At 33.6% G+C, this 27,136-nt stretch overlaps 2 protein-coding genes across 2 annotated transcripts in view; one reads left to right on the forward strand and one right to left on the reverse strand.

Annotated features, from left to right (window-relative positions):
* Positions 1 to 1,740: 1,740 nt before the first annotated feature.
* Positions 1,741 to 10,977, reverse strand: LOC132558453 (cytochrome P450 4F6-like). Its single transcript, XM_060223026.1, has 13 exons — positions 10,873 to 10,977; positions 10,014 to 10,172; positions 8,898 to 9,096; positions 8,022 to 8,149; positions 7,438 to 7,562; positions 6,944 to 7,006; positions 6,204 to 6,330; positions 4,657 to 4,792; positions 3,868 to 3,991; positions 3,549 to 3,744; positions 3,267 to 3,349; positions 2,875 to 2,940; positions 1,741 to 1,886 (listed from the first exon to the last, which is right to left on the reverse strand). The coding sequence occupies exons 2-13, from the start codon at positions 10,167 to 10,169 to the stop codon at positions 1,787 to 1,789; spliced, it is 1,503 nt and encodes a 500-aa protein (XP_060079009.1). The 5' UTR covers positions 10,170 to 10,172; positions 10,873 to 10,977; the 3' UTR covers positions 1,741 to 1,786.
* A 6,791-nt stretch (positions 10,978 to 17,768) lies between these two features.
* Positions 17,769 to 27,136, forward strand: part of LOC132558425 (uncharacterized) — a 33,892-nt gene continuing 24,524 nt past the window's right edge. Inside the window, exons 1-4 of the mRNA XM_060222992.1 lie at positions 17,769 to 17,784; positions 18,924 to 19,763; positions 26,252 to 26,344; positions 26,660 to 26,701. Of these exons, the coding sequence (XP_060078975.1) occupies positions 17,769 to 17,784; positions 18,924 to 19,763; positions 26,252 to 26,344; positions 26,660 to 26,701 (991 nt within the window). The remainder of the gene's footprint in view (positions 17,785 to 18,923; positions 19,764 to 26,251; positions 26,345 to 26,659; positions 26,702 to 27,136) is intronic.

Here is a 27,136-nt window from a genome sequence, read left to right on the forward strand (position 1 = left end):
CATCTTTACTTGTTTAGCTATATTTTGAATAGGTTACAGTATTAAGCATCCTTGTAAGCGTTTGTTTCAAATTTCATGTAGTATAGAATGTATAAATTACTATATTACAACATTTAATAAATGTCTTCCGGCTCAACATAGTCGAGATATAAAATCTGCTGTGTTGTGGGCTTTAAGGAATTAAAAAAACGAGTAATATTCTATTGGGTGATTGTGGCGTAATGGTGCCGTATCTGCCGCTTTTTTAAGAACTTAAGAAATGATTCTCCACTCTCAATGACTTTTCAGATCAAATTTGGTTTGAATACTTTCAAGCATTAAGAAAGAGTAGCATTATATGGTCTAACTTCCCCATTTCGAGCCCCACCGCCCACTGGTCCCTACGGGTCAAATAAACTTTCTAAATCTAAGAAAGGATAACCTACCCGCAATAATGTTTCAGATCCCTCTTGGTTGAAAGCAACCCAGGCATTAAGAAGGAGTACCATTTTGTAGCAAAATATTGCATAATTTCCCCTTTGGTTCCCCATCCCCAGTCCCTAGGGGTCGAATTAAATTTCTGAATTCAAGAAATTTTTGCATATCCTAACTGGTGATTCAGGTCAAAGCTTGTTGAAATCCACCCAGGTAGAAAGGAGAGGTAGGGTTTTAAAGCTAATTGCAGAGCCTCTCTCTTTGGGGCTTCGTCCCTCGACTGATTCGGTCGAATCAAAATTCTGAATTTAACAAATGATAACCCTTACTCAATGTGCATCAGACCACATTTGGTTGAAATCCATGTAGGTACGAATGAAAAGGGTTTTAATAAAAAGTTTACGCACGCACGGCAGACGATGCACGATGGATATATGCCATTTCGACCCTTCTGATCAGATGACTTGAAAACAGATGTTTCAGCTGGAAAATACGGCAATTAGGATGATTGAAATGCAGTATTTCTAGAAGTGGGATTGTCTCACTTTTTGTCCTTGGTCAAAATAAATCAAGCAAAGTCTTTTTTATAAATGAAAGTCAAAAACATCCATTTCAGAAAGTGGTGGATAAGACCTGGCCTGTATTACTGGCATATCCATGAACACTCAGTATTTCTGACAAGAAATGTGTTACAAGGTAAACATTATTGAAATTTTGTGGGCAGCTCGTCCTTGAATCTTTTTTATTGTTTAACATTTTGTTTATTGAGTTTGACCAACCCTACCATCGATATGTTATATTCGAGATATGTTCAGGTATTTATTCGAGTTGATGTATTCTCCTGCGTCTCGGTAAAAATTTCTATAGTTAGAAAAGAAACAGGACATCATGGGCTTGCTATGCACGTTAGTCATGAATGTTTTAAAGGTAAAAGTACTGTCATTTGTACATTTGGAACAACAAATACCAATCGTCGTGGAAATTTACAATTTACTTATGAAGACAAATCTAAAATTTATTCAATATAGACGAATAAAACAGAACCTTACGAAAATATTACTTCAAACAAGATATCGAGGTTTTTTCCTCAAAATACATTTGAATCAAAACTATATATCTAACATTACCTGATTCTACACAATGACAAGTTCACAATCGTTATCATACATGTAAGTCACATCATACATACAACACATCGCCAGCCGATCCTGCCGTTATACCCGTGTGAGTCGTTCAAAAGGATTATTTGTGAAAACTTTTATTAAGTTCTTCGTGAACGATGTTAAAAGTTCCGTCACTGTTTGCTAAGTATATATGTATCACGCATATAAGGAGCCTTTTATTTATAAAGAAATATAGAAATATTTGGCTCTCATCTCTCTTCAAAACGGACTTTGATGCCGTTCTGGGGTTGGATAAAAAGGAATGGGACAGGAATGACCTCGTGACCTTCATCCAATACAATCTTGAACCTGAATAATAAAAAACGAAGCATATAAGATAAAACGTAATTTTTCATTTTTTTAAGAATTAGAATGTCTTTCTTAAGCACATTAAGAAACATTTACAGTCACCTAAAGACAAAACATAACATGCGAATTTAGGCAGAAGTTTTTTTTGATGACTAGCCTTTAGATGTATCAATGTCAGTAACAGAAAGCATAAACGAAAAACATTGCAGCCGAAGTTCCAGATTTTAAGTGTCAATTTTTCATTATCAGTTAGCCTTATGTATGTAACCTTTCAAAGAATTTGAAATTGCCACTGTCTTTGGATGACGTCGCTTGTCAAATATACAATCGAACTGCATGGTGATGATAAGCAAACCGTCAGATTTATCACCATGCCTATTTTCACTTATCAGATAAGATATTTTTTTAGTTCAGGACAGAAAAAAAACAAAGATACAAATATATCCTCTCATATTTCAAAATCAGGAAACAGAATTGTTAAAAAAACGTAAAAATGACATTTTAATAGAATAATCGTTATAATACTTCAAAACATAAATTGTTTCGCTATTTGTGAAATCGGCAAAAACATTTCTCTCGTAATGTGGCAACATGGTCATCACTATTAACAAAGTACTTATCGTCGACGCAGCAGTTGAAATGACAACAGGAAAAAACTTCGTTTTAGTATTACCCGTATTTTATAATTACTGTCCATAAGCCTCCCAAAGAAATTACTTATTTAAACGCAGATCAAAGTGGCCAGCAATGCTGTTAAACCGAAGTTCACGACCTTGACCTTTGTTGTTTCACCCAAAGGTCGTCAATGACGCCTAAGTCATTGACCTCTAAACAACCTTGTCTGTTGACGAGGTGATAAACCCAACAGGTGGACGAGCATAAATAGCAACTGAAGCAGCAATAATGACCAGCAATGAATTAAGAAATGTGGCATTAGTTGTATGTATGAGAAAACACAAGGGTATAAGTTGTTTCGTCATACACGTACCGTTTAAGTATCCTAGCCAACAATACTTTCTGTTCGTTCATTGCGAAGTTTTGACCAATGCAATTTCTGAAAGAAACAAAATAGTATCAAAAAAACAGTGTCGCTATATCCACTAGATAAGCTAGTATATAATGTTGGGTTTCTCCAATGTAGTACCCGTGCTACAGAAGCATACAATAATGTTTAATAATTCTAAAAATCGATAGTTTGCAAAATTTCTTCAGCAAAAACAGTCTTAACGAAATTATTCTATATATGGGTTTGAATGGGTGACTATTCAGTAAGCAAATCAAATCAAGAACTAATACAATCATAAATACACAGAAATGGAAAGAATATTCCACTCCACAAAATCAATTGCAAGTATTTTAACTTCTTATAGATTAACAAACCTTGGTCCAGCTGAGAATGGAAGAAAGGCGTAAGGATGTCTTTTTTCTGTATTTTCTGGAAGAAACCTTTCTGGACGAAATTCCTGTAATATCACAATAAGAAACTTATTTCAAAGTTATTTTGTAACGTGAATAAGAATAATCATTATCCAAAACAGGAACGTGCAGATGGAATCGGTTCTACTAAATGAAATCACGGTATTTTCAGATAAGAGACGATGACTACTTAATGAAATATAAAATATAAGTATATATTATCAACATTGAAAGCAAATCACTTACTGTAGGATTTGGGAAGATATCAGGACGAAGGTGAATACACATAAAGTTGACCATAATCGAAGTTCCAACAGGCAATGTCACTCCCTCTATTTCGAGCGGTTTCGTTAAGCATCGGGAAGTTGACGGTCCCGGTGGATATAATCTTAAAGTCTCCTTCAAAACCATCGACATCTTCTGTAGCTTACCAAGATCTTCCCTGTAAGATCGAGATATATTGTATGCTGTGGATAAGTATTTGTTTCCGTGAGCAAAATGTATAAAACGTCTAAATGTAATGCATCTAATACCATCTGCAGCAATTATGTCATATCTTTCTTACCATTCAATATACTTTCGGTCTCCTGTGACGTCACACAGTTCTTGGTAAAGTTTTTCTTGCTCCTCCGGGTACTTCCCTAAGTTGTAAATGGCCCATCCCAAAGTCGTCTTGGTTGTGTCGTGTCCTATGGAAGGATACATGATCATATGGGAAATAAGAATGTCAAGAAAATACCACATTACATAATCATAATCCAATCTCAAATTCCAAAAATACTTTGGCAAAATATGAAAAATAAGAAAGATTTACACGGCGACTCTTGAAAAAGTATAAGAAGAATAAGGACATTTGTTCCGAAGGAGGTAACGTCTCTGACAAAGTATTTTCCATTTCCGAAAACATCAAGGTGTATTCTCCTATTCATTTTCGTCTTCACACAATGTTAAGATAGATTAGATATATTGTTTAACTTTAGGTTGAGTATTTAGTTTCAGAACTGTTTTATAAACAGGAAACATTTTTGGATTTATGTTATCATTTGTTCTAATATCCCATGTATATGTCAAACGAACTTTAACGATCAAAATAATTTTCCTGTATCAAACAGCTTCACCCTTGTACAAGAGACGGTATTTTGTGTAAGAGTGAATGCTACAGAAATATCGCTAATTTCATTTCGGTACGTTTTTAAAATTAATATCAATGTAACATATAGTGATACATAAAATATTATTTTCTATGTAACGAAGATTTATTTTGGTATGTTCACTTGCCCTCACAGACCCAATATCGAAAACGATGGTATTTTTGAAGAACATATTTTTTAGATGATCGATTAGATAAACTTACCTCCAAACATGAAAGTATTGACCTCGTCACGAATTTCCTCGTCCGTAAGTCCGGATCCGGATTCATCTTTAGCTGTTAATAAGATATCCAGGAAGTCCAACTTCCGTTTTTTCTGAAGTAACGATGGATCGTCTGCCTGATTGTGTGGAATAATCAAAATGATATGTACAGCATATCTGTCATTAACCTTACAGCAGTCATTCATGTCTCTGTATTCATCTCAATATATTAGTCAATATATGTCTAGGAGATGCATGTGCATGTCTTTCCAGTGAGCGTCGTTTTCATTTTTTCAAAGATCAAGTTTTGACAATACTTTCACGTTATTGTGTCAGTTATATTTTTCAATGTCGGTTTTAACATAATATACAAATTCGGAAAATTATACATCTTTATTGATAGCTATATAAATATTGTCATTTAGAGCGAGGCAAGTTCCAGCTAAGAACCATATCGAATTTCACTTGTGAGAATCGCTCAACTTCTATACAACGTCGACAACAAGCTCCTTTTAGATAAGGTTTTTTTTTTAAAAGTCATTAAAAGAGATGGAAAATGGCAGCACAAGTAATTAAAGTTCAATGTGCTTTTTTAGTCACCAAAAATATCTTTTAGAAAAGTCTACGAATCCAAAGATAAATCTGTTGCTAAAATTGTAATATCTCAGAACGTCTTATTGTCAACATTGGTGAAGTAAAGATTAAGTATCAATAATACCCGGTATGTAACTATGCAATTAATACAATATGGCTGTTCCTGTTGACATTGCGATAGGTGCTCAATGTAGCAGAAACTCAAGTGTCTTTTTCAGCTTTGGGTTGAGATTATCATATTCTTATACGGGGGATAAGTTCTACGAAAGTAAATTATCCGGGTTTTCAATCAAATTTATTTATCAGTAACCCCCAACCCCCTCCCCCTTGCTTGGAAAGAAATGCATCATAAAACGAGATTCTGATTGACGTAATGTGTGACAAGGTTAACAAGTAGGAGCACTGCAACGTGGAAGAGCAAGATTGTTATCCTAATTCAATGCCAGTGACTGATTTAGCTGATCTTTTAGTTTTCTTTCGATTACGTTGGATTTTACTCAGTCATCTCCTAGGTTTTTAAAATCTAAGCCCTTAAAATTACTGACGAGTCACAGAAAGACGAAACAGCTGTATGATGCAGGCCAAATCAATGTTTAACTCTATTGTATCTAACTCTAAATTTGTATTTAACATCATTGACGAGTCCCAGAAAGACGAAACAACTGTATATTTCAGGCCAAATCAATGTTTAACTCTATTGTATCTAACTCTAAATTTGTATTTAACATCATTGACGAGTCCCAGAAAGACGAAACAGCTGTAGGTTGCAGGCCAGAAAGACGAAACAACTGTATATTTCAGGCCAAATCAATGTTTAACTCTATTGTATCTAACTTTATATTTGTATTTAAAGGTGATATTAACTGGTGGCTTTTGTTATTGATAGATAAAATCAGTGCATGTTAGTAATATCTCAGGTCTTAAGTTACCATGTTATAAAACGTTTGTTCTTACTATTTCCTTTTTTCTTTTCGCAATTATTTCTTCTGCAAATCTATAGGTGTAATTGACGTGTTTCATGAACTCTTTTCCATTAGCAGACATCATGTAGAGACTCCAAAATAGGAAATGCCACGGTACACTGTAAATAAGCATAAATTGAGTTTTGAGTGCGAACTTTTAGTTTTTAGCGTCTTTTTCTAAAACAAAGAAAACACTTCTATAAATACATTTCATTGAAACGTCACTGAAATTTTTATACTAAGTATTGTTCAGAGCAGAAATTCTTAGTTTTACTCATAAGATTGTCAGTGTTTTATTTAGTTAATCAACTTATGCTGAATACTTATTTTAGCATAAGAAGTAATGTTCAAGGAGGAGATATCCTGTGAGAAGTGAGAAATGGTTTTAATGTAATACATTTATAGTGAAAAAATATAATGATAATTCAAACAAAAGTCTTAAACTACATTTAATGCACTCATGTTTAGCGTAACTTTCTCAGTGCAAAGAGCGCTAAAATAATATTACCACAAAAGTTTACACACAGTATACAGTATATAGAAGAAACAACTCCATCTTGTTTAAATAAATCATCTATTTTCAGTTGCACACCGATATTGAAAATGTATTCTTTCCTTAAAAATTCACCATACATACACATTAGAGAAGCTGAATATATGGTGGCGATGACGATAGTGATATAGTATAGCATCATAATGCCTCCTTTATATCACAAGAAGCTTCACCCTCACCTTATTCGCTCCATAGTAAGTCTGGAAATCTGGTGTACTGCCACGACGTAAGGATGCTTCTCCCTGCAAAGAAGCAATCGAAATGATGAATCTAGTAGGATCTTGCTGAGAAAATAACTACTCCTTAAAATTTTCTTTTACACTACCCTTCCTCATTTCATTATCCCCTTACACCTCACTGCTTAATCGTCACCACAACAAAATTGCATCCAAGCCTCGAATAAGACATTAGCAAGAGACTCCTCAAACGACATTATATATGTTTTTAAATTCGTGGATTTGCTCATCCACGAAAACAACGAAAATTGGACCCACACGAAAGAAAATGAATCCACAGTACATGTCTTGTAACCTATTATCACAATTCACCTTTGAAATAATATTTTAAGTTTTATAATTATTTGCATGCAGCTGGATCCTATTATTTGTTTGCTATTGAAATATTTGCAGTTTACGCATAATTAGCTTTTTTTACTCAAGAGAGGAATACATACTGTTTCTGAATATTTCCGTCATAAGACAGTGAACACCGCAATATGATATCTAAAGTGACCAAATTTAACGAATCCATGATATCAACACTGTTGGGACTTTCTGACATTTGTTTAGCAAATTTGTCCTGTAATTCAAAGAAAGCAAATAAAAAAAACGTTTATCCGATTATTTCATGTCATATAACTAAGGTGTAAAATGGAGACTTTATTCCTGAATAAAGAACAATTACATAGGTGAACAATCTAGCAAAGATGATTAAAATAGGATTAAATTACCAGCAATGGAAAGTGATTTATTCTATTTTAGGCTTTGTATGAAGCAAAACATCTACAACATAATAAATTGTTATTCTTAAATAATATTGGTAAACATTCTTACCAATAAGGTTGTATTTCTAGCTTATGTTTACAAATTACATTCAATTGACACGTTCAATAACAGTTCATGTTCATTATCAAATACGATTTCTTTAATCTAATGTTTTATTCACTTTTCTTTAGCTAAAAATACACTTACCTTCTGTGCTTTTCTAGTGATTCGAATTTCTATTTTTATAATACATTGAAATATCAAATCCACGTACCACCAAAATATCAGCAGCTTCATTATATATATTAACATAAGGCCGCAATATATCAAAATGAAAAGCAGGTGTGAGTAACTTCCGGTTCCGTTCCCACTTTGATCCATTACTAGTAACCAAGCCATCACCTTAGGAAACAATTCGAAAAGATAATACCTTGAACGAGAATGTTCTCCAGAACATGATCATAGATAGTAATTACTGATTATTCTAACATCCTATTGGTCTGGAGTCGATAAATGTCAGAACCCCGACCCTATGAAAAGTGAGGGAAATATGTGACGCGCGCCTGGGTCGGCATTAAACAATAACTGTGGAAAGAAATTGTCCTTTTCAGATGTTTATCACAAACAGATATAACGGTCTGTCCATTATCTACGATATTTCAATTCATTTTTTTTCCGACAATCACATTTTCGGGTACATATTGGAAGTGGCTGCTAATCTTTACTTTTCGATGGGTTTATAACGACAAATTTAGCTAGATTTTTTGTAATAGCCAACATTACCAAAATGATCTGGTCGGATAAACGAGTTTATATACTTTGTTCATGAGTATTTCATGGTTTTGACGCTTATGTAGATTAGTAAAAAAAAGTGTTTGATTTTTTCATGGATGTAATTTCGTAGACATCTCGTTGTCAAAGACTACAGGCTACAAGACCTAAAACTCTTCACATATACAATAACCTATCTATACTGTTTAAAGTGAATTGTTGGGCTTCAAATAAATATTTGAATGAAAGATTTTTTTCTCAACAAGACACAATGAAAACCACAGATATTTTCCAATATGAAAAAGCAAAACATGTGAAAGTATGCGTTATCAGCGTTCTGGAGTTAGAATATAAATTCCAGGGTTTTTTTTAATCTTACCAAGAAATGCCGTAAATAGACTGTATGGGGAGCCTCTTCCCTTTGGTTTGGGTTCTGATGACTTAACTATAAGAGCGGCGGTGTCTGGATGTATTGCTTGTAAGTTAGGGACAACACTCATCCATTCAACCATAATCTTCTTTGTGTTATTCTCCATTAGGTCTGCCACTGATGTAATAACGGATTCCGTAAAGCTCAACTGAAAGAGTTAAAAAAGGTACATAAGTGTTTACACTGAGTCTAAACTTCAAGTTCTATAATCAAGTACACAAAAGCTTACTTCGCACCAGAACCACTATATATGTACTCACATTGAAGACATATTAGCTTCATGTCATTTCAACGTGATATTTCAATCATGGTTGCGCATCTCATAATCAAGTCTCGAGTCCGTGTGATTTTATGTGGAATAAGGAACTTTGACACTGTAGAACTAAAATACTAAGCACGCCTTTTTTTCTAAATATCGACATTGTCATTGATTCCACAATATCTTATAAGACAATTACTGACATTTTGAGACAGTAATATTGATTTCTGGGTCAGATTTTTGGGGTTTTTTTCTGAAACTGCCTTAAAAGCGTTTCTAAAAGCCAATGTGAAGATGCAGTGATAAGTATAATGTATATATGTATGTAAGTTGACACATCCATCTTTGAAAAAGTCTTTTAAACAATAGAACATAAAATACTACGAGAATGCTTACATCATAACGTGTGCAGCTTACCAAATATGGTCTAAACTACAAGGACGTGATACTCTATACCTCACATGAAATACGTGTGTCTGAACGTGGGTTGGAACTGGTGGGGGCAAAGTACCTTAGATCAGAAAAATATCATTGGCATGCGAAGTTGTTCGACGGATGGTTTGCAATATTTTTGGTTTGGTTAGAGAGATAATTTCTGGGTACCAAACTTAGTTTTATAACTAATTCATTTTACTCAAACCTAATGCATGAAGTAACCAATATATAGTATATGGTCTATAGTATATGATATATTCTAGTATTTAACAGCTGGGCGTTTTTTCTTGCCTCGGACACTTTGTGAGGTATCTAAGCTCTTTGAACAAATAATTTCAGCATCTTCATTAAAGCCAGTCCTTAAAACTTACGTGTATGAGGTGTCCTAAAAGCCAGTGCGATTTTCTTTTGGATTTAAACGGTTTGATCAGTTGACAGAACGTGTAAAACCTCCAGAGAGATGGAACTACAAACCATAGTCCGTAGCTGACCACTACCGCGACGATGATTTCAACCCAGCTTGCCATGATCTGGAAATAACAGGGAAAAATCAACGAAGCAACGGCATGCCCCCAAAGGTCCTGGAATGACAGGCCCATACTCGGCTTTAGATAGGTAAAAATAACTCACGGCCTATTGAAGCCACACCGCTTTTAAGTAACGATACTGAATATTCCTGGTTACAGCAGATATGCTACAAGTGACGGAGTTCACATATAATTGCTTTAGATTTCAAAGTGTTTTGTCCTGTTTGGTAAACAGTATATGAGGGAATCGTGGGGAAGCATCACCGAAGGGCGGGGGGTCAAAGTTTATTTATATCAAAGATATTTCAGCAAATAATTAAAAAGTTGCTAGAGACTGAATATTATGAAACATTCGTTTCCAGAAATAATTTGTAGGCATTCATTTTATTTCATTTTATTTATTTATTTCAATAAATTTTTCATTTGATTTCACCAGCTGAAAGTTTTATGGCAATCAAAGAATGTTTTCATTAATCCATGATAAGTGTGATTTGTGTAGGGGTTTTTTTTATCTACCAAATATCTTTAACTTAAGAGAAATAAATACCTTAGCAACTGGAAAGTGTTGAAATTTTTGAAACTATTAACCGAATCACGAACAACAGTCCACGACCCAAATTTCGTCAAAACATCATTAGATACATGAAATCAGCATTGGGAGTCTTGTACATGATAACTTAATATATCGACACAAGAATCTTACCTGAAACGATGTACGATGTAGTATTATGATGTAGATAATGGTGTCCCCTTGAAGTTCCCCTTTAGAATGATGAAGCTTTGTTGAAATGTAGGTCAAGCTACATGCTGTAACTGCGTTTGTTCGACTTGACCAGATCACGCTTCTGAAATGACAGCTCTTTAATATAGTCCATAATTTAAACCAAAACGTTTTAGATGTTCCAGATCATTTTAGTTATTTACGAAAATTGTAGGCCATACAACCGTACAGTATAAACAACAGTGCTGCATCTGTCAAACACGTACACACGACACAACGCTCTCTCATCTATTCCAGTTGCTAAAGATAGCGACACTAGTAGTGTCATATGATGGTATTGTGTACAGTTCGGAAAGCAAAAGTATACGTACCTATTATCATAGGTATGACTTCCGTATGCACCTTAACCTTATCCAGCTATACCGGATACTAAACTGTTTTGGCCTAATTTTTTTGACCCGCTGTGTGGACTTGCTAAAGTCCCTGGATTTACGGGGAAAAAAGCATTCCTGTCGAACGCATGATAGGAATCGAACCCGGGCCTCTTGCGTAATAATGTCTGACTTACCTGAGCCACACAAGCAAGACCAGGCTAAGTGACAGTGATAGTATTTAACACTATTCACACTTATCGTGTTGCAAATTCCTATAGTAGTATAGTAACAAACAAAAAAAGGGACATGACGACAGAGTGTATCAAAATTCAAAATTGATTTTTAAAAAAAAAAGATGGATTGCACTGAAATACTTAAAAAATAGCAAGGAAAATAAGATCAGGTGACCCGAAAAGTTGGCCTTCCTCAACTTAACAAATACTTACATGTCAACAAAATCTTAATTTTTACTTAAAATCCATAAACACAGACAGGATCTGAACACCAACACTATTTACAGAGTCTTCTACATAGGTATAAGGAAAATCAGACCATGTGCTCCAGAATTATCGGCGCCTTCTGCTTTATCGAAGACACCCGCCATGAAAATCTTGGTTAATCCAAGTAAGTTATGTCACGTCCTCAGATTGAGAGCAATGAAAGTTAACAACAATGAAATGACAAAGATTGTTAAGTAGCATTGGCCATCTATAACACAGCATATCACACCAGAATTTTTTTTCAATGATTGCGACGACCGTAAAAGTCTCTACATAGTCTTCATCAACCTACGTCTGGTGTTGGGAGTATGTTTACAGCCGTGGACATCCTGCACGAAACAAGTCCCTGAATGTCGCTGTAGAAACAAGTAATGCCTATGTTTACACATCTGACCTGAACCTCTGAAGTTTGAAACACTCTGGGTCACAGAAAAACGTGAGGAAGCAGACAATGACGAGACAATACTACTAAAGGATCACCAAAGACACACAGGTGAATGCCACCTATTAATACTTAGTTATAGTCAGATATGATACAGTAGAATGAAACAAGGGATTAAACACATGAATACAATTGCTTTGCCCTTTTCGAAATCATCTATGACCTGAAGGGTTGAAACCCAGAAGTTTAGTGGGAAAAAATGGTGGATATGAATTTCAAAAACCAGAATGTGATGTAAATACCCCAAAATTATATATGTTTATACTCCATTATGGCAAGCCCCGATGACTTCAAGTCCACAGGTAGTGTCTACCTCCTGCAATTTTGAAGATTGCACAAAAGACGTGTATATAGAATTAGATACAGTACAACCTAACAACGAAGTAATCAGCATCATAAGCTGTTTCGTCCTTCCAAGGCTCGTCGGTGATGCTAGGGGCCTAATGTATTGAAACCTATGAGGCGAATGTCAATAAGAAGGTGCAATAACTTTTAAGCTCATTAAATGTTATCATTTTCAGAAGTGTGAGAGTGGTTGGGCCAGACCCTACCAACATCTTGATAACCTTTCAATTACGTCAAATGTCATGAAAAATATGAATTATTTATGCCCAAAATCTTACCAACTGAAGGATGATGAACGGTACAAGCATCGTAATGATGCCCAACAGATGCAATAATAACAATTTTGGTTTATATTCAAAATAAAAAAATGTACAAAAATAGATAAAAAGTTTTAGATAACTGCCAAGCTTTCTCTTCATCAAAAGGAAAGATCATTTGTAGGGTATCTTTTTAAGTCTAGTAACTTCTAACCGGGTCCTTTCCATGTATTTGGACAATTCGATAGAACAACCATTCCAAACCAAAGATGTATATACGAATTGTTCTACTGAAGAATGTTTATATTTATAGATATATCAGACATCGTAAAACCATAAGAGATGTCTGATAAACAGAGAACGTAAAGTACTTGATTAAAATATAAGATGTCGTTTTCACTTACAGGAGATGATGATTCTTTTGCTCCCCCGATATTCTCTGTATATGTCTAGTCACTGCTTACCCCTACATGTCCGATTGCTGGTATCATTCGTGATCAAGTGGTTCCCGACTTCCATCAGATGTCGACCCAGTGGTGCCATATCCAGCACGTGTACCAAAGCTATTCGAATGAGCTGAACGGCCTCGGTTTGAACTAATCAAACACTCCATCCCTTAGCCCTGCAGTCAGTCATAAGGTATGCATATTTGAAATGTATATCTTACGATAAATGTAGATGTAGTCTCTGTGCACGAAAACAACATCACAGAAGTAAACAATCAATTAAAGAGGGATTCTCTGATACTTTGACCTGTTCAAATATTCTTCAGTGCATTTTTTCAGCTTACGATAAACAGTTATATACTTTTTTAACCCTGAAAATACTATAAGAGGTGAAAGCCCAAGGAACCTTCCTGTTTACTTGTTTATTTTTATAATGGTTTGTTAGATATTTTATAATATATTCTTAATATAGTTTAGTAAACAGTGAGATAGTCAATGCTCAATGAATAAATATAAACTTTCGCTTTGTTAATATTAAGTTAATTACAGGTATATTGTCTAGCTAGCTACGTATTTCAATTGTTTAAGCCTAGGTTCATTTGGTATATCCGTACATAAAATATATTTTGTATTGGTAAGGGTTATGTACAATCATTTTTATATCATATGGTATCAAACTGCTAGTAATTCAATATGTCTATTTTAAATTCATATAGATATAAGCACAACATTGGATGTGACCGTATTCATTGTCAACTAGAATGTAATTCTGGTGACAAAAGAAATAATAATGACCTTCATATGGACAATAAATGTAATATGACAATCATTCAATTACGATATGTTCGTTACAGAAAGGTATATATATATATATATATATATATATAGAAGTTATATATATCAAAAAGTTATATATATACAGAAAGTTATATATAGAAGTTATATATATCAGAAAGTTATATATATACAGAAAGTTATATATATATATAAATATATATATATAGAAGTTATATATATATATATATCAGAAAGTTATATATATAAGTGATATATATACAGAAAGTTATAAAGTCATCTGTGTGACATTTATATTGAGTTGGTTATTTAATTTATCGACAAAATTTGATTTCAGATAAATGTAATATATTTGTATTTATTTAAAACAACACTTTAATACATAGATAAATTAGTTTGGAATACGTTGGAAGTAAGTTTTGTGTAATAATATTGTTTATTGTATTCTTTATAGGATAAAGTGATATGAATTTAAATGTATTTAGTCTATGGTAACATATTCACGTGTATACACATACAGGAACATAATTTCTACTTTTGTGTAAACATATTTACATATTTCATAAACCAATAAAAATTGTCTTCTGTTTAAAATTTTTAAAATCAGGCTTTAGAGGTTCGTCGTGTAAACATTACTTAATTTTAAAATATTTATCATTATAAGTGTAGGATTCTTTTGTGAAGTTGGACTGTTGTAAATCACCGACAGTAAACATAGAGTTGTTTCCCTTTCGCTGTAGATGTATAACTCTGGTTCATACACTTAGATCTTAAACCGAATCAGCAAAGCCTCTTGTGAAGCATTTCCAAACATTTTCTCTTAAATATGTATTTCCCCGAAAAAAAAAGAGGCAAGGAAAAAATATGATATTTCAAAACAAATTCACAATATGATAATCAAGACGACAACACTGACCAGTCGTTGGAAACATAAATTGAATACAAGGGCCATTTAAATACATGTATCATAGCGTGTCATTGAAGATTATATCTACATGTTGATAATTTAATCTAGCTTATATCAGCATCTCGTATATATATATATATATACTAAGTAACGTATTATTAACATATAGCAAATATTGACAGATTACAAAAGAAATATCCATATCTTGGTTACTTTAACATGTCGATGAGGTTAAAGTATTTCGCCTCCAGAGTTTTCGCGGCCCAGTCTTTGTTGCTATGAAAGGCATGTAATGATCTTGTGGTTGATTGATGATAACAACGCATCCACTTATATCATATTATAGATTATAGACTTCAAACGAATTTCTGCCACCATCGATATGTATTTTTTAACTCCCAAGGTAACAATTAACCATAACAAGTCCTAAAAATTCATATTATTTATTTGATAAGTTTTGTAATATATTACAATTACAAAAGATATGATACAATATGTACAATGACTAACAAAAACACGTGGTTATTGTTTACGTTATTTCTTTCACTCTCGTTAGTTATTTTCTGAGTACTATATACAATAATCACCTGGCGTCGTGTGTGTAAGTGTGTGTGTGTGTGTGTGTGTGTGTGTGTGTGTGTGTGTGTGTGTGTGTGTGTGTGTGTGTGTGTGTGTGTGTGTGTGTGTGTGTGTGTGTGTGTGTGTGTGTGTGTGTGTGAGTGTGTGCGTGCGTGCGTGCGTGCGTGCGTGTTAGACAAAATTCAAGCGAGTACAACATCTGATTTTTAAAAAAAAATGGCACATTATAAGTGACAAGTACAAGCACGGCACATTAATGTACATGTGCAAATCTCTTGACAGATCACTATTGCAATCATGATGGCAACCATCTAACATGCTCATGATCTTCAAGAAGACCTTTTCTAATCTCTCGAAATCTGGTGTTGTAATTTTGGGTTTATAAATCATCGAGCTTAGTGGTACACCTTCTACGTTTTGCTATATTTGTTTCTGATCAGACTAGAGGAAATATTAAAATTGTAATTAATGCAAGTTATCGTGATAAAGAATCCAAATGGTTTCGTTATGTATATTGCATGGTAAGGTTCATACATTGTTTCACCCACCCCACCCCCATCCCCCTGTGGATACTGGTAAGATCCATACATTGTTTCATCCCCCTATGGATACTGGTGAGGTTCATACATTGCTTCATCCCCCTGTGGATACTGGTAAGGTTTATATATTGTTTCATCCCCCTGTGGATACTGGTAAGGTCCATACATTGTTTCATCCCCCTGTGGATACTGGTAAGGTTTACATATTGTTTCATCCCCCTGTGGATACTGGTAAGGTCCATACATTGTTTCATCCCCCTGTGGATACTGGTAAGGTTCATACATTGCTTCATCCCCCTGTGGATACTGGTAAGGTTTATATATTGTTTCATCCCCCTGTGGATACTGGTAAGGTCCATACATTGTTTCATCCCCCTGTGGATACTGGTAAGGTTTACATATTGTTTCATCCCCCTGTGGATACTGGTAAGGTTCATACATTGTTTCATCCCCCTGTAGATACTGGTTAGGTCCATACAGTGTTTCATCCCCCTGTGGATACTGGCAAGGTCCATACATTGTTTCATCCCCCTGTGGATACTGGTAAGGTCCATACATTGTTTCATCCCCCTGTGGATACTGGTAAGGTTTACATATTGTTTCATCCCCCTGTGGATACTGGTAAGGTCCATGCATTGTTTAATCCCCCTGTGGATACTGAGGTCCATACATTGTTTCATCCCCCTGTAGATACTGGTAAGGTCCATACAGTGTTTCATCCCCGTTTGGATGTTGATAAGGTCCAGACATTGTTTCATCCCCATGTGGATACTGGTAAGGTCTATACATTGTTTCATCCCCCTGTGGATACTGGTAAGGTCCATACATTGTTTCATCCCCCTGTAGATACTGGTTAGGTCCATACAGTGTTTCATCCCCCTGTGGATACTGGCAAGGTCCATACATTGATAAGGTTCTTAGTATGCAGTGTGCATCGTATCAAAAGTAGGTCACTCTAGCCTACATTTTGATCTTTGAACTACATCAGGAAAACTTGTCACTGGAACTGCATGCTTTGGGTATGGGTTTGCCTTGGTGAGGTGGTGTACTGTGTATCAAAAAGTAGGTCACTCTAGCCTACATTTTGACCTTTGTCCTACATCACCTACACTTGTACTCTTGGATTACATGTGCATGTATTACCATAATTGCTGAAACAGTGTGTCCTGTATCAAAAGTAGGTCCATTGACTTAGCCTACATATATTTTTATCTATTTATTTTTAATCTTACCTGGGGCATACATGGTTTCACATTCTTTGGGGGACTAAATAGAATGGTGCGTATCCTTTTAAGTACTATCCTTATCAGTATTAAAGTAGAAATAATTTGCTGCATTTTTCACCACAAAAACAATTTTTGTATCCATACCTCAACGTTACATATCTACAAATTTGATCTAAAAATTCTTTGATGTAGACCTACATGTACATTTGATTTTAAAATGATAGGACGAGAACTTGACATTCATCTGATTTTTGAAGTGTTCTTGGTTGACAAAATCATACTAATCATATTTGTCTTCCAAATATAAAATTTGATTTAATGTTATATTTTATGCCTTTTAATTCCTTCCCTAAACCAGAAATCAATCTCATAACTTTCTCTCCCCGTGAAGTGGTACACTTATGCCTTGTCAAAGCGTCCTGTGTTGCCTAGTTACGAAGTTGACCGAGTAATGGCGCTGTAAACAAGATGGCGGACACAGGCGGCAGGTACTTCGACTGGACGTGAAATATGGAACAAAGTGTGAAAAATAAACCTTAATTAAGGATATGGATCGGTCGGATTGAACGGTAACTATTACTAACTATGCACCGTACTACTTATAATTTTTGAAGCTTCAATAGACAGAAAACGTAATCAAAACAGGGAAACAGGTGTGTTATGGACACGCTCTGTCGTCTATGAATCATTGAACACAGACGTGTATTGGAGGGTCACCGTCTGTGACATGCCTCTTGATATGTTTGTGTTCTTTCCACGTAGCTAGGATCACTAGGCGAACTGAAATTTATGTAAACGACACCTTTGATATGACTACCATCTGTTTTAAGTGTCATTATTACTGCAAGAGATGAAAACGAAAGTTTGTAACTTTCTTTACAAAGTAGAAGTTTGTAACTTTCTTCATAAAGTAGAACAACATACTGTCATACGTTACAGTGAAGTATATTGAGATAAAGTAACGAAGACTTTCATAGTTATCGGAAACTATGGAACTACAGATACCCTCTCTGTTTAGTATTTGTATTTTGCTGTTTTTATTTTTTTTATTCTTATTTATTTTATTTTCTATTTTCATGATTTTTTAAAAAAAAAAATTATGGGGTTGGGGGGCACTCTCATTTCTCTAAGACATAAATTGTTGGATTTGACATGCTCCACATGCACTATTCTGATGCAGACAAAGAAATGTAGATTAACATATTCTCAAGTAAACATATATAGATTCAAGGCAGAACACATATATAATGTATGTTATAAGGGACTGAGGTACTGCCAGTATGACAAGTAGTGGTACCTGGTAGTGAATCACTTGACCAACTCCCAAAATGGTGACCAACAGATAGCCTCACCACTTCAATGTTATCATTGGTCACTATTAGATATTTTAAAGGAAACATCACATTTGATCACATGATTCCATACCATGAATGGTATCAACACTTAATTTCATAAATCAACACTGAAATTTATATTGTTTATGAACTCTATTATAAATATCTCCAGATTGTTTTGGCCCTTTAGTGCCAAAGTCTCAACACGTAAAATGAACAGTTTTATAAGCAAATTAAATGTATTTAAAAAGGTTTATGTACTCCTTGTAACACAGCCTTTAATTTTCAGGTTTGTCCCCATATTTTTTGGTTGGAGGAAATGCAATTGGCAACATGGCAGCAGATAGGAGCAAATTCTTTTTCTATGATCAGGCAGATCAGCAAGCCCCGGGGAGGCGTTACCGGAAGATGCCAGAGGATCTGCCGGAGAGCCTCAAATATGCACGTCTTAACCCTAAGGTGGCAGCGTATTTAGCAAGCAAGGAGAGAGAGGCCCAGAAACAGGCAGAACAAGATCCATTTGGTGATGGTTTGGGCAAAAAAAGTTTACTTCCCCATATAAACACTGCTGTGACAAACATCAAAAACAGACTTGACAGTGCTTTGTCTAATGATGAAGGATCTCAGAAATTCTTGTTTGAGGATACCAAAGCATCCTCAGGCAACATTCTACAACAATTATCTAGGTATTTATATTTTTATGATGATATATCTAGTCATATCCCAAGAGGTTTAGAATATCAGTTAATGGCACAATGGAAAGATTTGACCAATGATGTGATTTTTATACCACGTGAATGGCAGACTGCAGAAGGGAGGGAGCAGTATCTGGCATCTCTCAGAGAAGTCCAGAGTGATGAAGACAGTGTGGAACTAGGTGCAGATGTCCCAATAAAAGTAACAGGACGTAATAGTGTGGATAAACTGGATGGAAAGACAAAAAACAAACGATGTGCCACAAATAATAAAGTCATTATTCCGGAAATAGTAAAAGATGAAAGTGATGGTGGTGAAAAAATACAACCAGTCAAGCGGAGCGACAGTCGCATGTCAAACATGTCTGTCTCACAGAACAGAAATAGACTGGACTCCAAAACAGGACGTACATCTCGAGACCAGCTACGCTCAAGTAAGTCATCCACCCTATTTGCAGACATGCAAATGTACCTGTATCCAACATGTCTATTACACTTGTCACTTATGAATAATTCATGTATCTTTATGCATTTATAATCAACTGCATGTAACAGTTGTAGAACTAACACATCCTTTTTCTAATAGAAATTTTAATTTTCAGCTATATAACATCATAAAATACATGTATCTTATAATACATGTATCTAATAGTATCTAATAATACATGCATTTGATATTATTAATCTTTACAGTCCACTGATCGTGATTTTCTGTAAACCATCAAACCAAAATGCTTTATTAGATTCTTTACCGTATTTATCCTAACTCAGGATAACAACATAGTACTATTTACTCAGAGTCAGGGGTTCAGCCTAATAAATCATATTCCGTTTTAGGATATGACTAATTTCCTGTCTATGATATATAATAAATATGCATATCGTATTTTTTTCTAGATATTCAGATCAGATCTGCCTGGGATTTAAAATTTTGTAACTCTAATCTGTAATTTCGATTTACGATTAAAATAATTTTTAAGTGGTTTCATGTTGAGTAAACCCCTAATGATAAAACTCTCATCATCATTGATGTTAATGGCATTATGAAATACTATAGATAGCAGGTGCAGTCAAAATTTTCTACAAGTTCATAAAAACAAGTCCGGATGCTAGATATTGAAAATTTCCAGTTTAGGTGTCCAATTATTTTCTACAATAACTAAGTACATGTATTTGATATATAATATTCATAATGGTCACCTTTCTAATATAAAAAAATTATGGTTGAAATGATAAAATACATTGACTTACCTGTAATATATGGCAAGGTAAAACATGAGAAAACTTGGATTTTAAAATTTAACCCTGGTAGAAACTATAGATATGTAATATACTGATCAACCAGTGAAAACTTGTTTGGGCTCAATCAAATGTGTATACATGTAACACTAGTTATAAGCCAGAGGTCTCGGGTTCGACCCCAATCAGAGACGTTGAAATAAACAACGTACCATCACTGTAACAAAAGCTGAAATTGCATTTTTGTAATGTTATTGTTTCATATACACACATGTAATAATTTACATTGATATCAAACCCATTATTTCTTTTTCTTTTCTTTTTTCACTTTTTGGTTAAGTGAATTTAATCTTTAGCCAAAAGTTATACACAGGTATGTATATGTTTGACAGTTTGGAATTCTTATATCAAATATAAACTTTGAGAATATACTTTCTGTTCCGAAATGTTGCTAGAGGAGGTTGACACATAAAAACTTTACTTATTACTTCTTATCGTTTTCATGTTGAGGCTTAAAAAATGTTTGTTTATTTTGAAATCAATATCAGTAATTAACATCAAAGATAATATTTTGAATACTGAAACAGCTAAAATTGATTTCATACAAATATTGATTAATTTTCCAAACTATACATCATTGTGAAGCTATCATTCCAACTATGGTATATATCGCAAAACAAGTTTTGGTAATTATTACTGAAATAAAAACATATTTGCAAACAGTTAAAAATCTGAGCACCTGACTTCTCATCCATATATATATATATAATTTAATCAAGAGTCTAAATGGTTATTGCAGTGTCAGGTTAGCCATATTTACATCAAAGAGAAAAGCAATTATTGACAAATGACATGAGAATAAATAGAAATATTGATCATCCTGGTGAGAGAGACACACGTATAAATACAATTAGAGTTATTGGATAATCAATAAAAACCCTACAGGGAGGCCTTACAGAGAAATACCTTTCATCTCCTGCTTGTTTGTCTCAAAATTAAAATCGGGTTTATTGGAAATCAATTCACTCCTCGCTTTCAATGTATATACTGAGTATCTATATAACAATTATCATAGCACATTTATTCTGACACGCATTCAGACCTGTCAAACAAAAACACATGGTAGCATGCAATGTTAAAATCATTATTGAACGGAAAAGATGGAACTGCATGGGGAAGCTAGTGTATGATAGCAAACAGTTCCTTTCTGCCTAAGTCGTCACTGCCATATGATGTAATTTGAAGCAGAAATTCAAAATTTCAAAAAAAATTTTAAATGAAAAAAAACAAATTTATCACTGTTTTATAGTATTGTATCAAACTAGTATGTGATGATAGGACAGTGTTTCTATAGTGTCACTCATAAATATTAACACTACTTCAGTAAACTTAATTATTGTGTGCCATATTTGCTGGATGATATGGGAATTGTCTAAAGATACAAGAAACAGAGGTCATTAATTGCTAGGATACTGCAGCTGAGGATTTACAAGGGACTTCTGACTCGGTAGACTTACACATGTTACGCTCAACTGATCATTTTAGACAAAGGAAAAAAAAATAGCAGTAAAATTGCTGCTGGTAACAAGTGGGTTCTTACGTGGGCGTCAAAACTGAGATCAGTTTTGATTTCAATGTCTCCGCTAGGGATCTAACCCAGAACCTCAGATTTCTACAAATTATCTAGTATTTTCCAGGATTACTGTCTTTCTCTATAAATTTTAGTATTCCTCCTGGTATTATGAAATGAGAGGTACAGTTTACCCTTGAAAATGTATTATGAAATGAGAGGTACAGTTTACCCTTGAAAATGTATATATATAGGAAAACTGGGGGTCCATACCTTCAGTGTCGTCAGTGCTTATATATAATATATGGTCATTTGTTCAAACTTTACCTTACAATATTATGGTACATAGTATCTTATTTGTCTTGTTGAGAATTAAATTATTAAAAACATGTGAAATGTAATGAAGCATTTGATTAAAAAAAAAATAACGATGTCTTTAAAAAGCCATTAAAAATATCATTTATGTGATATACAACTTGATTATCAAACACAGACTGATATCATATTAAGAAATAATATTTACTGACAGATCTTAGAATGTACTGATTATTCGGATGACCTAAATTTACCTTAACGCCTTAAAATGGAGTTTTTATTCTATTGTCTGACTGATTTGGTTATTATAAAGTTATTTTTAGTAATTTGTTCAATTAACTTTAGGCTAAAGTTAATTACATAGTTCGTTGTACTTGGTGACCTTTCAGTAGAGAAGTGTAATGTTATTCTGTCCCTAGAACAAATCAGATGTCAAAACATCTTATTTTTAACACAAACTGACAACCCTATTCACTTTGTTAATATGAAATAATTTTGTGACTAGATTTTAAAGATTTAATAATGGCACAATACCCTGAGATAGATTAAATGTTTAAATATATTGGTGATAGTGATCAGGGCGTATTCAAATTCTGGCTGTGTACTAATGATAGCCATCGTTTCTGACGAAGAGGTGTATACATGTTAGAGACAGAATTGATCACTAACCAAGTCCTCAGCGAGTTGGTAGAACCTTCCTACAACTAAGTAGGGCTCTTTGCAATAATAATACAGGTACTTAGTAGGCACGTCAGTAAACAGATAAGGTTTACATTGAAATCTGAACGCAGTAGTTCGTGGGAATTAAATATATATAACATACACTCACCTATCATATTCAGCCCGTAAAAATGAGCACATATTTCTATTTATATGTCTGTAGCTGTAAATAATTGATATTTTATCGTAAAAGCTGAATTGTGTATAAAAGTTAGTACGTACACAATATAAATCTATTTCTATACAAAAGGACCCTAATCCTAAACCTATCATGTTGTATTGATCTGTTGGGGCAGGGCTTCATTGCTTCCTATTCACTTTCAATTTATTACCCCATTTTTGTTTGTCCTTTTTACAGAACCAATAAACTGTACACATCAGTGTACAAAAGGTTCCCTTTCATCGGGAAAGTTTTATTAAATTTGAGAAAATGTCTCCGGAACAAGAGAATGTTTTAATAATAGATCAGTAAAATTTTGATGTTAAACATTCTTTTTATAATGACTGAGGGTGATAATGTCAACAGTTCAAACATACTGAACATGAATAAAAGTTAGATATGAAAAATGTATTAATTATTGATTTATTTTCTTTTATATATAACTTGAAGTCCTGTCAGAAATTTGGTCTTGTTGAATTTTTTTCTTTTCTTTTTTTTTTTGTGATTTAATGGGTATAAATATGCCATTGTGAAAAGTAGTATAACCGGGAATACTACGATCAAAGATATTAACAATAACATAAATGTTTCTTCGATTTCGTGACACATTTCTAGACAGGTGCGTTGTACTGCATTCCAAACTGTTGGATTATGTCCAGACTCCAATACCTACATATATGAATACACATAAAGTTTTTTTACCTGTACAACTATAGAACTTTGTGTACAGATCATTGTAAAGTTCTACCGATATTTGATCTCTGCAGTATTAACACTGAACCTTTTGTTCAATATCTTGAAGTGTATCACTAAAGCGCGAACACATTTACACACCTTTGGCATAAGAAAACAGGTAGCTGACTTCCATGACTGAGTCAATACTGGCGTCATTGTAAGGACTGACCAACCACGCCTTGTTCTCCGGTTCTCTCACACTCTCAATTTTGTTCGACTCTCTGGAATAAAAATTTATGATGTTTAATCCCTTGATATGTAAATAACTGCCCGATTACAATACATGTTTGGAATGCCATCTAATATATCAGAAGTTTTGTCGCGACAGTAAAACAGGCTGAAGTACAATATTGTATCTATAACTGACCAAACTATTTGATACACAACTGGGACGTGTGCAGGGACTATAGATTTTCTAGCCAAGCGATATTTGATACAGCTGGCAATATCTGCCTTTTAATTAAATCTTTATTATGTACATGTACCAAACCATAATCTCATACATGTATAAGGTTTCCTGAACAAGGTATCCCTTCAATTCATTTACCTGTGTGTACATGTACAGGTATTTATTAAATCTGATTTTGAAGACTGATAATTTTTGTATCTAATAGAAATATTGAGACTTGGTATTAAACATAAAATTGACATCTGCATGCTAACTAGATATATTCTTATTAATGTTTAAATAATGTACAAGTATGCAATGCCATCCAGTGGTATCGCCATTAATATTTGACAGAGTAGCTAATCGGAGACCATATGTCATGCGAGACTTTCTGTCAATATATACACTTTCGCATATTCAGATGGCACCTCAAATTTCTTTAAGATTCCCAGATAAGACATACAACTTATTTCTATAGATTGAAGACTGTTGTTGTTAAGCAATCGTGCTTTGTCAATAAAACTTACTTTGTGACAGAATAATTACTACACAATAGATTTAAAACATGTAGGGTTTTCCTGTAAATAAACTGTTATACTTGTGGAGATGTTACTTGAAGTCTGGTTTTTGTTGTATATCAAATGTATAATTTACGTAGTCCATTCTAATCAACATGTGTGACAGAAACAGCACACTCTAATCATAATATATAGATAAATTGCTAAAAAGTTAATTGAAATGATTGCTGACGATGACTGACCTGGCATAAACTTTATGCTCCTGGAATACTCATGTCAGAACTTGCCTTAAATTCTAAATTATCAAAGAACCACATTTTTAACTGTAGCTAACATGTTCAAATTTAATCATGGGTATGTAGTAGTATTGGTGTTGGGTCTGGTTATAAAACGATGTATACGTCACTTTCATGCTTTCAATGGTTAACTTTCAACTCCAACTTTATGGTTTTCAGTAGGAAACCCGTAATAAGAATTTTATCCTTTAACAGAAATTAAAATATTTTGTCAATATTTGAAGATATGTCAGTATCAGGATCCAATATTCATTTTATATGTAAATGAGATTTTGTTATCAAACCAGAAACTTTGATTTTAAAAGGTTTTATCGCTATTTTGAAATTAGAAGTTAGAATTGTTTTCTGTATGAAATTCTATCAATTATAAAATATGAACACAGATTTAGTATGTAATGTATTGAATAGCTTGAAATAGGAAAGGGGTAACCATCCTTTGTTTATAACAGATAATTATGTAGAAGAGGTTACTGGTCTAATTTTGTTTTTTTCATTATAGGTTTTGATTAACTGTAGAGATTATAGATTGGCAAATTTGTAATCCACAGACCTTTTAACCATCAACATCTTTAGCACAAGTATTCTTCACTGTGACAGTCAGTCACATTTTCAATATTAATGCTAAAGCTACTATGAACTTTTGATATCAAGATTAATAGTGCTAAAGAAGAAGATGCTGTTGATCAGAGGTCATGAATTTCGATATGAAATAGAGCCTTTCTCATTCTGTAGTTTTACAATCAAACATTTTTGAATTATACATAAAATCACTTATTCTTAGATCTATATATATTATATCACTATAAAAGCATTATGGGATGCTAAAATTACAGAATAAATATGAATTGTGTCGATAATATTCATTGGGATTTAGGTTTTGACTGAGAAAGGTTCTATATATCTGTAGTAACCTTTTTTTTCTTTACACCATCATTAGTGACCTGCTTGTTTTTATCAAATCACGCACACTCACATTCACAGCCTCAAGGTTGCAATCTGCATCAAGCTCTCGGAAACATCCTGATCATGATGATATGTTTTTCAACATTGCAGAAACACCATCGGATCCCAGATGTAAGTTTTATTGTGTTATAAATTCCAATGGAATGTGTTATGATATATGTATATACATGTTAAATTCCCAATGTGGTTTGAACTAATGAATCACTGTATTCTGTTAAAAATAGCAATGGTTACACAATAAATAACCAATGTCGTCTGTCCTGTGTGAACACCTTGTATGTCAATTGCTATTGAAATGGTGGATTAGATGCTTGATGCTCTGGGTTTGATGATAAAATGTAGATAAAATGCTAGTATTTTTGATTGTGTGAAATAAAGAATGAAGTTTTAATAACTGTACATGTTTAAGTTATCTCCCTTCCCTAGTATTGTCATACCTGAAAAGGTGGAGCTCTTCAGCAAAAAGAGGTAATTGAACTAAAGATTATCCAAACTCTTCTCTCTTTTTTTAATTTTTTTTTTTTTTTTTAATTAAAAGGGTTAAATTCTACAATGTTTATCTTAAAAGGGCTTTACAATATTTCTGGTATTTTTTTATACAATGTGGTTTAATATTAATATTTGTATGATAAATAGAATTATCTGGAAAATTTTCTTTTTCTGTAGGGTATTTTTTATATTGCACTCCCTCTTAACATATATGGCCTTGTATCAGTTTTACCACACAGCACATCTTGCAATAAAAATTTGAAATCAAAATGTCTAAAAATAATTTCAACTGATTTTTATTTTTTAATGTAAGAATACATTGTGTCTACTTTTAAAAAGTGGTGCTATTTCTGATATATTGGAAATCATTTCTTTAATTCATGTATCCTAAATAGTACATTTTTCATGGCAAAT

Source organism: Ylistrum balloti, unplaced genomic scaffold (genome assembly GCF_031769215.1).
Source record: "Ylistrum balloti isolate Yb309-2 unplaced genomic scaffold, AGI_CSIRO_Ybal_v1 Utg370790, whole genome shotgun sequence".
Classification (NCBI taxonomy): domain Eukaryota; kingdom Metazoa; phylum Mollusca; class Bivalvia; order Pectinida; family Pectinidae; genus Ylistrum; species Ylistrum balloti.